This window comes from Melanostigma gelatinosum, assembly GCF_949748355.1.
Source record: "Melanostigma gelatinosum genome assembly, chromosome: 8".
Lineage (NCBI taxonomy): Eukaryota > Metazoa > Chordata > Actinopteri > Perciformes > Zoarcidae > Melanostigma > Melanostigma gelatinosum.
Genome location: NC_136641.1, coordinates 19,166,651 through 19,181,094, shown reverse-complemented (window position 1 = coordinate 19,181,094; position 14,444 = coordinate 19,166,651). Strand labels below are relative to the sequence as shown.

General features: G+C 41.8%; 1 protein-coding gene across 2 annotated transcripts; it reads left to right on the top strand.

The window, feature by feature from the left end:
• Positions 1-425: 425 nt before the first annotated feature.
• Positions 426-13,778, top strand: camk1gb (calcium/calmodulin-dependent protein kinase IGb; the record flags this gene model as incomplete). Of its 2 annotated transcripts, XM_079274131.1 has the most annotated exons (13): positions 426-549; positions 3,529-3,640; positions 8,135-8,260; positions 8,399-8,473; positions 8,575-8,713; positions 9,608-9,731; positions 9,944-10,019; positions 10,342-10,454; positions 10,563-10,641; positions 11,111-11,198; positions 11,517-11,863; positions 11,957-12,054; positions 12,656-13,778. In XM_079274131.1, the coding sequence occupies 12 exons, from the start codon at positions 426-428 to the stop codon at positions 12,012-12,014; spliced, it is 1,461 nt and encodes a 486-aa protein (XP_079130257.1). In that variant the 3' UTR covers positions 12,015-12,054; positions 12,656-13,778. The 2 variants fall into 2 exon arrangements, with proteins under 2 accessions (XP_079130257.1, XP_079130258.1); XM_079274132.1 differs by lacking the exons at positions 426-549; positions 3,529-3,640 and adding an exon at positions 6,002-6,657.
• Positions 13,779-14,444: the final 666 nt, after the last annotated feature.

Below are 14,444 nucleotides of genomic sequence, written 5' to 3'. Positions count from 1 at the left end.
GTGTTTAGTGTTTCATCAATCTGTATAGACACGACACTGAAGAAGTACTCAGCTTCTTCAGTAAAAGTATCGCTACAACTATGTACAAAAAAAAAAATACAAGTAAAAGTCCTGCATTCAAATTTAAGTAACTTCAAACACATTTATACACCTTATAAGACCGTGGAACCTGGTGTTAAAACAATCAGCACTACTGGCCACGCATTTCAAAATGTGAGTCCACCATCAGTGTGGAGAGGCCCCGCCAAACTGATGTGTGTGCGTAGCCGCGCATGCGCGTGCACATGTTGCTGTTTCGAATGAATCTGTGTAAACTTGTTGCTGCGTGGAAAGATGACTGCAGCAGCAGCAGCAGCAACAGCCTGACCTGCAATCTCAATGTGCACCTGTAACACTGCCAGCAGCCCCTCCCCTCGGCTCTCTCCATGGATGTAATCTCTGACTTGACAACAGGTACTTGTACAGTCCCAGACAAAGTAAGCGGTCCAGACCACTGCGAGCATTTGACAGGAGAGTCCCAGCAGAGCTCCAAAAGCGCGCAGTCTCTAGGTAAGTCTCTTCTTTATGAAAGGAGTCACTTGGATCTGGTGACTGAAACTACTCTTGTTTTTCAGCCCAGAAGAAGGGCCAGTGCTGCCTAATTTGTATTCTGTGCGTAATTTTGGGTAGTTTGGCTTTTTTTTTGCATTCACATTCAGCATCATGAGTCCAAACGTGCTTGTATGATACTGTTGCTCAGAACTGCGTGCTGCAAGCTTGCTCTGAATATCTGATCGCTCTCTGTTTTTGCCGCAGAGTGATCGTTCCGCGCGATGCTGCAGCCAACTTGGTAGCATGAGAGTAGAAAAGAAGGGCTGCATAGCACCATCCGCTGTCGGTCACTACATCTATTTGCTTTGTTATTGTCCAGTCATTGAAGGGTGCTTTAGTGTAGGGTAAAAGCACAATTAAATCAATGACTTAGGTAAATTAGGCTTAGTGTTTGAAAAGAATGAACCAAACATCGCTCTATATTTTTCAATTGTCATTATTTATTGCTTCATGAACTACACATGCTCACTTTTCTATTACATACAAATAACAAGTAAATACATGATGTATACAACTTGGTTGCAAATTAACCATCAACATCAAATATCAGATGAAATAACCTGCATTAAATACATCCGTATCTGGCACTCTGCGTCACCCTGCGTCACTCTCTGGCAGCTTGTGTCACCCTGCGTCACTCTCTGGCAGCTTGTGTCACCCTGCGTCACTCTCTGGCAGCTTGTGTCACCCTGCGTCACTCTCTGGCAGCTTGTGTCACCTACTGACATACATATACATATAAGCAGAGGAAGAGTGAAGATATTTTCAAACATGTATTTTTGGATTGGACATTTTATGGGTTTTAATTTAAATTTAAATTTTTTATATATATATATACTTTTAAATGATAATAAAACGGATGATTTATTTTCATTATTTTAGCCGATTGTTGTAAATGACTATAAAAGTAATAATTTGGAAAGAGTGTATTATGTTCCATTTTGTTGCAAAACCAGCAAAATCATACTTCAATAAAATGAATGAGAAACAAAAAAGTACAACGTACTTACTCTAAGGATGCATACAGAGAACAGGGGGCTCCGGTGACTCAACTAAAATCATAAAACTGATTTATGGAAGCTGATCTGTCGTAACAACAACGGGTGTTCTCAGGAAATGTCTCAGGAAATGTGGCTCCGCCCCCTCAGCTCCGCAGCTTCTTGACGATTGCCGAACTATGCTCGCCTGCCACAGCTGAATCTTTCCGCTGAACTGCCACAGACTGCCACTGAGTGACGCCGAGTGACACAGACTGACGCCGAGTGCCACAGACTGACGCTGAGTGACGCAGACTGACGCCGAGTGACACAGACTGACGCCGAGTGCCACAGACTGACGCGGAGTGACGCAGACTGACGCGGAGTGACGCAGACTGACGCCGAGTGACACAGACTGACGCGGAGTGACACAGACTGACGCGGAGTGACACAGACTGACGCGGAGTGACACAGACTGACGCCAAGTGACACAGACTGACGCGGAGTGACACAGACTGACGCCGAGTGACACAGACTGACGCCGAGTGACACAGACTGACGCCGAGTGACGCCGAGTGACACAGACTGACGCCGAGTGACACAGACTGACGCCGAGTAACGCAGAGGTGCCAGTGCCACAAGAAGGATCTCGGCCCTGCACGCTTTTGTTGTGTGCGTGAAAACAGTAGACCCCCAGAGCTCAGCAGTGTGTGTGTCAATAAACAACACTGAAATTCTTAGTATGCAAATGGTATGTCTTGAATTAATTGTACTGCAATATTGGAGTCCATGCACATATGCACCAGGACAAAAGAAAAATGAAAGATGGATTGATTCAAAGATTTAGATATCAGATTTGTTTCCCCTCATCTGTTGCGCATAGATTCTTATGGTTATTTCAATTGTCTTAGGGCACAAACGGGTACTTTTACTTTAAGCACATGATCTCAATTACATATAATTTAATTATACATCGTCCACATGTTCACTGCAGGACTTTTACCGATTACAGGCTGCAATTAGAGAGTTTGAGCAGGACTAAAGGACAGTTACAAAGAACAGGAAACAGCTGCTTATGAAGGAACGCCCTCTAGTCTGCAGTATTTTGACAGTGTGATATTAGTACTTTTACTTCAGTAAAGGATTGGAATACTTCCTCCACTGGCTGTAGTTAAAGACATTTATTCTGCACGTAAGTTAAGTTGTTTGAAGCTACCCGCCGGTATTTATACCTGTAACAAGGTCAGGTCTCCAGATCAAGAGTTGCTCATCCCTTATATAAGAAAAGAGGGCAGGAAACCAATCTGGGTAACCTGCTCATTTATAGTGTTCCTAATCCTTCTCGGTCCCTTCAGTTTCATTTGATAAGTCACTCTTTCTAATCCTAAGAAATGTTCATTATCTACACAAACACAAGTATTTTGCTCAACATAAGAGGTGAATATTGTATGAATACTGTGATGATCAGAGTTGTGTTATTGCCTTTTGTTTTTTAAACTTTACCAATAGCTTTTGATAATTATTTGAATCTGAAGTACACATTTTTGTCCTCAAATCCTCAATTTTCTTCCTTGTTTGATATCTCTGATAGATTATTTATTCATACACTTCAGCATCATACAGTATCATCTGACCCTGGTACAGTGTGGGCCAGGCACTGCTCCGTTCATACCTTCCTGTGTGCTAGATACCGCACGGATTAGTTGCTCTATAACCTTTTGTCAGTCAGACACCGGCACATGTCTGTCTCCTCTGCTCGTCCTCCTGCAGACAGTCTGAGCAGCGCTATATCATGACTCTTCAATAATCCCAAAGGACTTTCTGTTCATGATTACGATCAGGAGGGGCTCTGGAAAATAAACCAGGGTTATTGAATTTACTCACGGAAAGAAAAAAACGGGAGCATTGTGGAACTTCAGTGTTGACATCTTATGCTTCTCTTCCTCCTTAATTCTGAAAGAAATCCCTGTTGAAGCTTCTGCAGAAATGGGTCGTCAAGAGGCGCAACACATCTGGAAGAAAGTCACCGAAAACATCCAGGAGGTTTTTGACTTCATGGAGGAGTTGGGATCGTAAGTACATTCTGCTCAATGTAAGATACCACTGTTTATTTAAGTATTGGTTTATTCAAGAAATCTTAATATTTACTGAGCTTTAATTTCCTGTTCAGTTGTATGTAGAATGTCTTCCTGTATTTCTTAGAACCTCTGGGAATATTTATGAGTGCTGGGTGTTTAGTTTAGTGATATTAAGGCACTACAGTACAACTTGTGTCTTGACTTGCACATGGCGTGATAGTACACTCTGCACATGCTGTTTCAGTTGGAGGACAGATTACTGGTTTGATTGGATTGACATGGGGAGGCCTACTTCACTGAGGTCTTAGACAACATCACGCTTTATCTGTTGCAAAGGGTTAATCAGTCTGGCTTTGAGTCGGCCTCGCAGTTAATTCACAAAAATAACAAATATTTGTTTTACTTTATATCGTTTTCTCGAGAATCACGTTGAATTTTCACTTTCTCACAAAGGTTAGAAAACAAGTAGAGTTACAACACTTAGGTGATTAGAAGATTTCAGAAAAATAATCATTTTTGATAACTTGAGAACCATTTAGGTCATTTTTAAAGGCTTTGCTGGTTCTCTGCGTCTGCTAAACTGAAAGTGGGTTTTTCATTCTTTTCTTACATGTTATCGGCAAAACAATCGATTAATCAAGAAAATAATGAACTGATTAATCAATACTGAAATCAAGCATTAGTTGCAGCCCTAAAAGATGTTTATCAGTTCACATGTAGCTATTTTTAATAACAACAATGAAGATGACGTTTTGCTGCATGTTACTGTATACTCTGCACACACTCAGCGAACAGTTTCTTGTGCTGACCTAATTCCTGTGAAGTCAACGCTGATGATCTGCAGGTTCTCTGAGGTATTCAGCAAGTGGCTGTAAAACAGTAGATCAGAGGCCCACAGCAAATAAAGGTGCAGATGTGAATGCTGCCGGCGTGTTTTGGAAAAACAGAGCAGATATCTGTGCTGAGGGCCGAGGAGGCCGCTGGAAGGCTTTCAGCGGTGATTGGACAGTGTAGGAGGCGAGGCCCTCCTGAGTACAGCGCATGATATAATACGTGGCCCGATTGGTCTGCGGCAATTACTTTTATTTCCCCAAACACTTTGAAAAACAACTCTGGGAGTGTTATGGAAAAGTGGGCAACGAAGTTTAGATCTGTTTGTAATACGTTTATTTCACCTCATCTTAAGTATTCAAAATCAATTTCAAGGCAAACATGATGCTTCAGTTTGCAATTAGATTAAAGACAAGGAACCAAAAGAGAGACTCCAAAGCACGGTGAAGGATTACCGCTCCTGCCTGAGCCACTGAATGATTTTGCTGGACTGCTTTCATTCCTGTTGAAGGTGTCAACAGACTGAACCCTCTGAGCTGTTATGCCCATTCTCATTTGTTTTTTTTCCATCACAAAAAAAAAAAAGGAAGAGAATCCAGAAGGGACAGGATATCACCAAATACAACCTTTTCCCATTGGGCCTCTGTCGTCATACATAGTGTAAACAACATCCTAATGGTTTCCAGGCAATCAGCACACAGTCTCTTCAGGGGTAAATGCAACTCTCAAAAAGCACAGAGCAATTTCATTCTCATCTACAATTTTTGACTTTTAAGCTCCCAAATATACACACTCGAGTTAGCTCGCCAGTGATTTCTGATTGCCCCTTTTGTCTTTTTATAAAAAAGGATGCTGTCTGGCTTTCGTGTGCAGGCCTTGATTCACGATTTCTCTTGAGAGTAGCAATAATCTTCACGGAGATCTGAGGAACAGAATGAGCAACGGGGATGTGAAGTGCTGTGATGATGCTGTGGGGGCAGCTTGTTGTCTGTCTCCCTGAGTCTCCACCATTCTGCAGTTTGTATAAGTGTGTGTGTGTGTGTGTGTGGGGGGGGGGGGGGGGGCAACACTGGCCTTCTAAATGTGAGATACACTTCTTGGAACAATGGGAAATGAAACTGGAAACTGTTATAATTTCACATTGTGCTGTTCAATTAATACTCAGCTCCTCCAGCAGGCGCATGTGTCGGTCCTCATTATAGTACATTCCTTCATCCTTCATGCTATATCCACACTTGTCCACTTTTCCTACGTTTACACTGCGCAGCCACACCACGCCGGAGTTTTGGAGCAGCCTTAACGGAGGAACCTGAAAACTCCGCCGAGGTTGGAGGTATTTGAGAACCCCGGGGTTTTGGTTCAGTGTAGACGTCGGATACGGATGTCTGTTAGAAAAAAATTAGCCCACACCCGTGCTCGCTACTGGATTGGTTATGACCAGCCATGACGTCTCTGTCCCTGATTCGTCACACTCACTATCACGTGACCCGTACCCGGAAGAAAACAAAACAGCCGGGACATGGATAACATAAGCCTTGCTTGCTTTGTTGTCTGTAGTAGCAGCTATTGTGGAGTTAAATTCGTAATTTTACAATGCTGCTAATGCCTACATGCGGAGAAGGCGAGCTGTTCTTCGAGCGATGAGCGAGCTGCTTGACCATCGGCGATCAGCCCCCACGGAGCGGCTGTCTGAAGCTACAGTTAGCAATAAATGCTATTCAGAGCTACAGCTACAAACAGACAACACAGAGGAAACGAGTGAGGGACGAGTGATCGACGCTGATTGGTTTTACTTTTTCCGTTTGGTAGCCTTGAGAGACCTTAGTCTGCAAGTATTTCTTCATGAAAATATGTACGAAGATATATTATATTCGCTAATGCTAATCGCGGTTAGCATTTCCCCATTGGCGGTAATGTTAAAATTAGCTTAGAAGCTAGCGAGTTGGACCTGTTGCATGATGTGTCCTAAAAGATTGCGCAAATGCCCTAAAGAATTGATGGAGGGCGAAGATGATGTCCCTGTTTCTCTGCTGGGTGACCCAGCTTATCCCCTGATGCCGTATCTCATGAACGCTACATTCATCAGCCCCCACGGCAACAACAGACAACAACACAGAAGAAGCGAGTGATTGACGTGTGTTGACCACATTTATGGACCATAATCGAGTAAACGTTTCCGTGTAAGTGTTGATTTTAAAGTAAAGTTGATGTGAGAGAGAGAGATATAGAGAGAGCCAGAGCCGCAGCGCTGTAACTACGTCTGAAAAATAAAACTTCTAAAACTTTCCACGAACTGTCTGTTTGAGTTTATAAGGAAGATCTTAAGTATCAAATACAACCTTTCATTATTAAAGACTACTTTATTACTCTGTCATATTTTTTTTAACTAAGCAAGCAATCCACTTCCTGTTTACACCATCACGCGCATGCCCAGTGTACGTTAATGGTCACGTGCTCTCCGCCTTGAAGGCTGCCGTGTGGATGCTCCAATAATGCTGAAAACACCCGCGTGGACGGAGATCGGTTCTATTTGAGAACTCTGCATCCAACGAGACACGGCCTAGTGTGGATATGGCCTCAGGGTCAGCATCATCACCTTACAGGCAGAGGGCAGGGCTGTCTTGAGACCTGTCTGTCCACAGCCCTTGACGTCTGTCTGTGATCCATTCTGTACTGTACTGTGGCAGCTGGTTGTTCCCAAGGATCCCTGCCGCACATGCTCAGTTTCGGACCTTCGAGTCCAGAGCTCTCTGCCAGCAACTGTTTCTGTTACGTCAGGGGATAAAGCACCTAATCCACCTGGTAGAACAACTATTCCCAGACAACGCAGCACAGAGCACCATAATAAGCCTCTGCCATGTGAATAGTTAAGCCACAGAGATCTTCAGTAGACCTTAATTGAACCCCTTGATATTGCTATTTCTGCCTTGTGTTTATTTTAATTCTGATGCACTCCAAGAAATTCTGAGTCATCTCTGTGTGATGCAACTATGCAAAGGGGAAAAAACACGATGAAATGCTGGAAACAAAACAGGAGACATTTTTAACACTTTAAGAGGGGATTACATCTTCTGTTCTGTTCGAAGGTAACAAAATCACTCGCACCTCAGTAGCTCCTAACTTTGTTACGGTGGAAATAGTCCCGCTCTATTTTCATTTTTTACACTTTGGGTTTTTGTACAGATGCTAGCTGTTTCCCCAGTTTTTAATGCTAAGCTAACGTCTCCTCGCTCCAGCTTCATATTGAACAGATATGTGAGAATGAAATGAAAATGTTCCTCTCACTGTGAGCAATTCGTGTTTCACAATATGTCAAACTATTAGCATTTACACATACAGACAAATGGGACCTACGCCTTTCATGTAGGTTATTATTACCAGCCCTGCAAATAGAGTATCTCTATAAATGAAGTCACATTTGACCCATCGACAAAATAGAAAAACGGAAGCAAGCTAAATATCCCTGATTCGCTGGGGAAAATAGAAAGTAGACCCACCAAGAGGCCAATACTCTGTGGTGTTCAGGTCCCCATTCTAATAAGAGGGAAGACTCCTTTCCTCCAACTGGGGGATACTTGCTGTTTCTTTCTGTGATGTTTCAAAGCAATCAACAACTGCACCATTGATAACTCATTTTCAATGTGTTTGTTTGAACAGGGGGGCGTTCTCAGAGGTGTACATGGTGAAGGAGAAGACGACGGGAAAGTTGTTTGCCATGAAATGCGTGAAAAAGAAACAAAAAACAGACCCCAATCTGGAGAATGAGATCACTGTGCTGAGGAGGTAATCAGCGTGTTTATGAGCCTTTGACTTTCATTTCATATTCTCTAAGTAGTCAGTGGATGGTTGTTTCTGTTGCAAATATGTCTGCTCTGTTGTGGGATTATGACAGCAATGCCATAATGTTGTTTTCCGAAACAGAATCAAACACGACAATGTTGTGGGGATGGAGGATTTATATGAAAGTCAGACCCATTACTATCTCGTCATGCAGCTGTGAGTTTGTACAATTTGACATGATTATTCAAATGAGCAGGTAACCTAAATAAACTGTGACTTAAGATCGCATGTTGACGTTTGTGTTGTCTACTTGCCAGCGTTTCAGGCGGGGAGCTCTTTGACCGTATACTGGACCGGGGGGTGTACTCGGAGAAGGATGCCAGCAGCGTGATCCAGCAGGTGCTGCAGGCCGTTAGCTATCTGCACGAAAACGGCATAGTGCACCGTGACCTCAAGGTGTGATTCCGATAATATAAAAAGTCATACGTTTGCTTTGGCTGAAGCATGAGTACAAGCGTTTTTACGCAAGTGCACTTTTTGGGATAAAGCCACGTTATAGGACCTTATATTAAATGGTTGAATGCTTTTACATTTACATCCTTTACACCGCTACTATTAAAACACTTTTAATTCTTCAGAATGATAACTACTTTCATGCTTGAAGTTTCTCTCAACAATAAGTCTATAGAGTGCTGCAGGAAAGAGTCCTATAAGTTAGCATTAGCAAGTTAGCATTATAATGGCGCTCATGCGACTGTAGTGTAGTTTGTTAATAGCCTAACGTGAGCCTTTTTAAATTTTTTTTTTTACTTCTGCCTATTTATTCACCCTTCAAAAATCATAAAAGTGGTGTTCATTTGTGGAGATTATCTTGTTGAACAAAACATGTAAGTATCAAAAACGTTTGTTTGCAATAATCCAATGTAATAAACACATTTGCTTCTCGGCGAGGGAACCCCTTGCTAACTTCCAGGGTTGGCCTACAAAAATATGTTATCCCTGCAGCAGAGCTTTGATATAGCAGCAAACAACTATTAGCTATCACCTTTAAATTAATCATTTTACAGGGTTATGTGCTGGATTATTTATTTCTCTGTTGCTTTATGTTTACCGTACAGACGACGAGAGTGGTATTGTTCAGCTCATCTGACTTTCGGCAAGAAAGCCAATAAGCGTTTTTCCCAAAATGCAAGACTGCAAGTGGTACAGCTCCAGTTGCAGCAGTGGTCCTTTTATAGAAAATGATACTCGAGAATTTGTCCGACCACAGGCGAAGTAACACATTAAGAAGTTCTTCACTGAGGACATCAATGCGTGAACAGCTCTCCTGTTTGTTTTGTCCCTCTGCAGCCAGAGAACCTCCTGTACTACAGCCAGGAGGAGAACTCCAAAATCATGATCAGTGATTTTGGACTTTCCAAGATGGTAAACAATGACATCATGTCGACAGCCTGTGGCACCCCAGGATACGTAGGTAAGAAGGCATGTCTTGTTAATGTATGATGTACTGTATGGACACTAACTGAGTGTGGGGGGGTAAATAGGTCGGAGAAATGTATAACACACAGGGGTGTCACATTAAGACAGCACGACAGCATTACGATATGTAATATTTACAGCTGTGTTTCTCTGCATACAGGCCTAATTATTAAAGGCCTCGCTTTGACGTTTGTTCCACTCTTTCAGCTCCTGAAGTTTTGGCACAGAAGCCCTACAGCAAGGCAGTGGACTGTTGGTCTATTGGCGTTATCACCTACATCTTGTAAGTATAAAAGTCATGCTGAATGTGTGCACACATGAGTACACCGAGAGAGGAAAGCAAAAAAAAATTGCCTCCCAAGATTGTAAATCAGCTCCTGGTCTCAAGTGGATTTTCAGATTAAAAGCCACTGCTGGTTATGTGTGTGTTAAGCATGACACAGATACCTAAACACATTATAATGATGCAGTGATTGAGCCATAGCACCACCTAGTGAGCATCTACTATGCATACTGTTTCACTGCACACATTGGCAAATATACACGTGTGGAACATTTCTTCAGTGCTCCCCTTTTTCCAGCAATAATAAATGCTTATGTTTCAGACTCTGTGGATATCCGCCTTTCTATGAAGAAAGTGAGACAAGGCTGTTCTCCAAGATCATGAAGGCGCAGTATGAGTTTGACTCGCCTTTCTGGGATGACATATCTGAATCTGGTAATTTCATGGAGACATAATGTACACGGCCTGCTGTAGCAGCTTTATTCCACCGTACAGCCCCAGCCCTAATGTGTGTGTGTGTGTGTGTCACCTTTTGATCTGCAGCTAAAGATTTCATCCGTAACATGATGCAGAAGAATCCAAGCATGCGCTACTCCACTGACCTCGCGCTCCGACATCCCTGGTGAGTGTAAAGCCTGGAAGGATTTTGATACAAATATTGGTTATGATGCATTCAATTAAAAGCATACAGTGTTAAATTGTATGCTTTTAAACAATGTAAACTGCAAAATAGTTGAATTTCTTGAGCAGAGTTGTGTTTTTCTCTTCACTGTAAAATGTCTATTGGCTACTGCACCATAGTTAGAATAACAAGTAACATTTTTCTTTTTTTTCTTGAAAGTTGTATAAATCTAACAAATTTCATTGTGAGTTTTTGCTGTTTTACTGTGCAGCACTAATCCCAAATAGCAGTTATATCTAGGGACAGCAAACGAAAATGTATTATAATCCTTAGATTTATAACATTTTAGTGACACAACAAGTTAATGAAGTATGTGTGACATACAGGAGTGTATCCCCACAGATGGGTTTAGGATTAACGCCTACCTTGAAATATATTCAAGCGTTCCGTTGCGTCATCTGTTCTCCAGGATTATCGGAAAGACGGCCCGGAGTCAGGATATTTACTATTCCGTCAGCGTTCAGATCCAGAAGAACTTTGCCAAGTCCAAGTGGAAGGTTAGTCCTTGCCGATTTCTTGGCTTCGATGTGGTAAGCTCATTTAGGAGCTGTAGTTTATAGTAGCTTAATCAGGTGCCTACCTAAATCCTTCCTGATTAAGGACAGTTTGATACAATGTTGTTCAGTAATCAAGGCCGATGATGGCCGATGTGGGGCTTTCACTGTCAGAGGAACCAAAGTGCACTTGATTGTTCAGCAGTAAAATTAATTTAAAACATAAATCTATAAACAATCTGTGTTGTTCTAAAAGTGTTCTAAAGTGAAGCTATGTCTATATGGCTCTCAGATCTCTTTTTGAACATGTTCACTTTGCAGCAAGCTTATAACGCAGCAGTAGCCATCAACCACATGAAGAAGCTGCAGCTGGCCCACTCAGACGTGGCCCTGAGGAAGGCCAGTATCCCAGACATCAAGGTGATCGACGTGTCCGCCCCAAAGAAAAACCACAGACGCCTCGATCCAGACAAATTTGACCCAAAAACAGAGATCCATGGGAACGTAAAAGAGACAGTTCACATGTCGCTGCCCACAAGCCCCGTTGAAATAAAGAGCCATTATCACACACTGAAGGCCACTCAGAGTCACGCCGGCTCACACCACACTCCCACCATGGCTGACCAGGGCAAGAACGTCTACCACTCAGAGCCCGCCACCCTCAACGGGTGTGTAGCAGTTTCATCCTATGTCATGCATTTTTTTATTTCTGATATCACAGCAGGACTGCCACATGATGAAAATCTCTCTTCTTTTTTCAGGTATGGTAAAAATCGTAACGGCAAGACTCTACGGACGGGAGTTTGCTCGGTCATGTGAATGCTGCATGAAGTTTACATGGAAACAAGCATTTTACTTGGTAGGTTCAAGTAACACATTTACATATAAATGACCACATACATTAATATAAAGTGTTGCTACACATACATTTAACAAAATTGTTGCAAAGTATCGTGGAACTATGGAATTATATCATAGGATGCATCAATTAAACCGATTTCCATACATTGTACAAATGCATTATAACATGCAATATTTTGCAAATACATTGTACATAGCAATCATTATATTACATCTTTATGACAGGCAGGCATTTTGACTGTGTCATAGTAGGAGAAGCACAGGTGACATTAAGGAGGGCTCCATGGCAGTGTGACAGTGAACTAGCATGAGCGATACCCGGACCCTGAAGCAGCTTAATGGAATTCGGCCAATATCGATTGTATTATTTAAACCTGTGCTTTTCCTACTGTGAAATGTCAATATGCTTATTCCTTCTTTAAGTACATGGAGTTTGGTGACTTCACATAATTCCCAACTTCAGCCACAATAACTCCCTGTGTGGGTGTACAGGGCCCTTGATTACATGCTGTGTGACAATATACTGTTTGACTGTTAATGTGCTGTGTATGTGTGTGTGTCTATGTGTCTCACCATGAGTGTGTTTCTGCCCTCTGCAGGTCAGTATTGCTGTGCTGACTCAGCATGCAGCTGTTTTGTGTCAGCAGGTCCCCCGGTACTGTGACTGAGACGTGGTTGATCCTCTCACGGACCCAAACGGTCCAAGAGGTCCACACAGGCAGAGGGACTTTTTGTTTTTTCTGGAAAGAGTGCCTATGAAGCTTCCCGACAACCACACACACCAACCCAATCACATGGGAAGGCGTATAAACAGAAAGACATATCCACGTGTCATTAGTATGCATTTTTGGCGTGTCATTTATATGCTAGTTTTTGCGTGTCACTTAACACCACGTCGCTACCGTGAAGTCCTGTGTTTGTTTGACCAATCTGCCCACCATAAGCAGTCCCTCGGCTCTCGCATTGTATACTACATCCCTTTTTGACAGCATATCATAGTTACGCGGATACGCTTTCATTGCAGTCAGTACAGACTACATGCCGTACAAATGACATGCAAAAAGTAAGAAATGTGTTCTTATTGCATGCTAAATGACCTACAAATTGTTGTCATTCATATGCCATTTGGTTAGGGGGGGTGCACACACACGTACACACACACACACACACACACGAACACTCAGATGCACAAGACTCAGATGCACAGGGTAGATTTCAGTTAAACAGGACAGGTCAGAATTCAAGTATTCAAGGGATGGGTTCACTCACCTGCTGAATGTCTAACTCATTCATAGTGAAGCAGCCCCGAACCTCTGATCTCATGAAGGCTTTATATCACACTTACTGCTTTTTGATCAGGGAGTTTAATTCATCAACGCACAGTGTCCAGTCTTATTAGGACTGTGGTTACAGGTTGTGTCAGAGAATACACACAATGCAATATTATTACACTTCATGTGTAAAATAGTATACTTTAGCAAACCTAAATTTGTAAGTGCAATAGAATGTATGAAAAAAAAATGCATGCTTGCTGCTTCAAATAAGCCATACTGGTATAATATATCCGGTTAAAGTTGTTTGTTATCTTTATTACCTTCTTTGTGTTATTTGTTTGTTCTGATTTATTTATTTTTATTTCTAATGTGTTTTCTTTCCTTTTTTATAAAAATGATAATGATGAAATAGTGCTATACAGACAAAAAAAAAAGCATACATGTTCAAACTGACAAATCATTAACGGTGTAAATACCACAAGTATATCCAGAACTTACTGAACTCATCCATCACTGCCATCAAATGCTGGAATGTAAAATGTCATTCATGTACGCTGTTGTAGATGTTTCTTCACTTACTGTGAGTGGTTCACGCTTCAGAGTCTGTTTTTGTCCCTCCAGCTGTAAGTGGCTTTGATATCGATCGAGTCCATGTGTTATGATGGGATGCTCATAAATAAAGCCTGTACACAATCTTCTTTAGTTTCGCTGCTGTCTTAATTCTCTCTCTCTTTCTTCTTCAAAAAATTACTCCACACCAACCATTGAACAATATATATTTTTGAGGCCGATTGGAATGATTCATCGTAAATTAGTAGCAAACTGATAATCTGTAATAAATGGGAATCTGAGCTCAGAGAATGTATTGAGAATAAAACATGGAATGGAATGTATACAAATATCAAGACATGAATCATTACCCTAGCAAAGGAATCCCGAGAGTAATCCTGATTATTGTTGATATTCACAGTTGACATTCATTTTTTGCTTACAAGTAAATGTACAGTAAACTGCACATTGGCTTGAAATTAAAAGAAATGTGTGACATGAAAAAAATAACAATACAGACTGAAATGATGAAGAATTAAAAAAAAAAAAAGTTGGCACCCAGTTA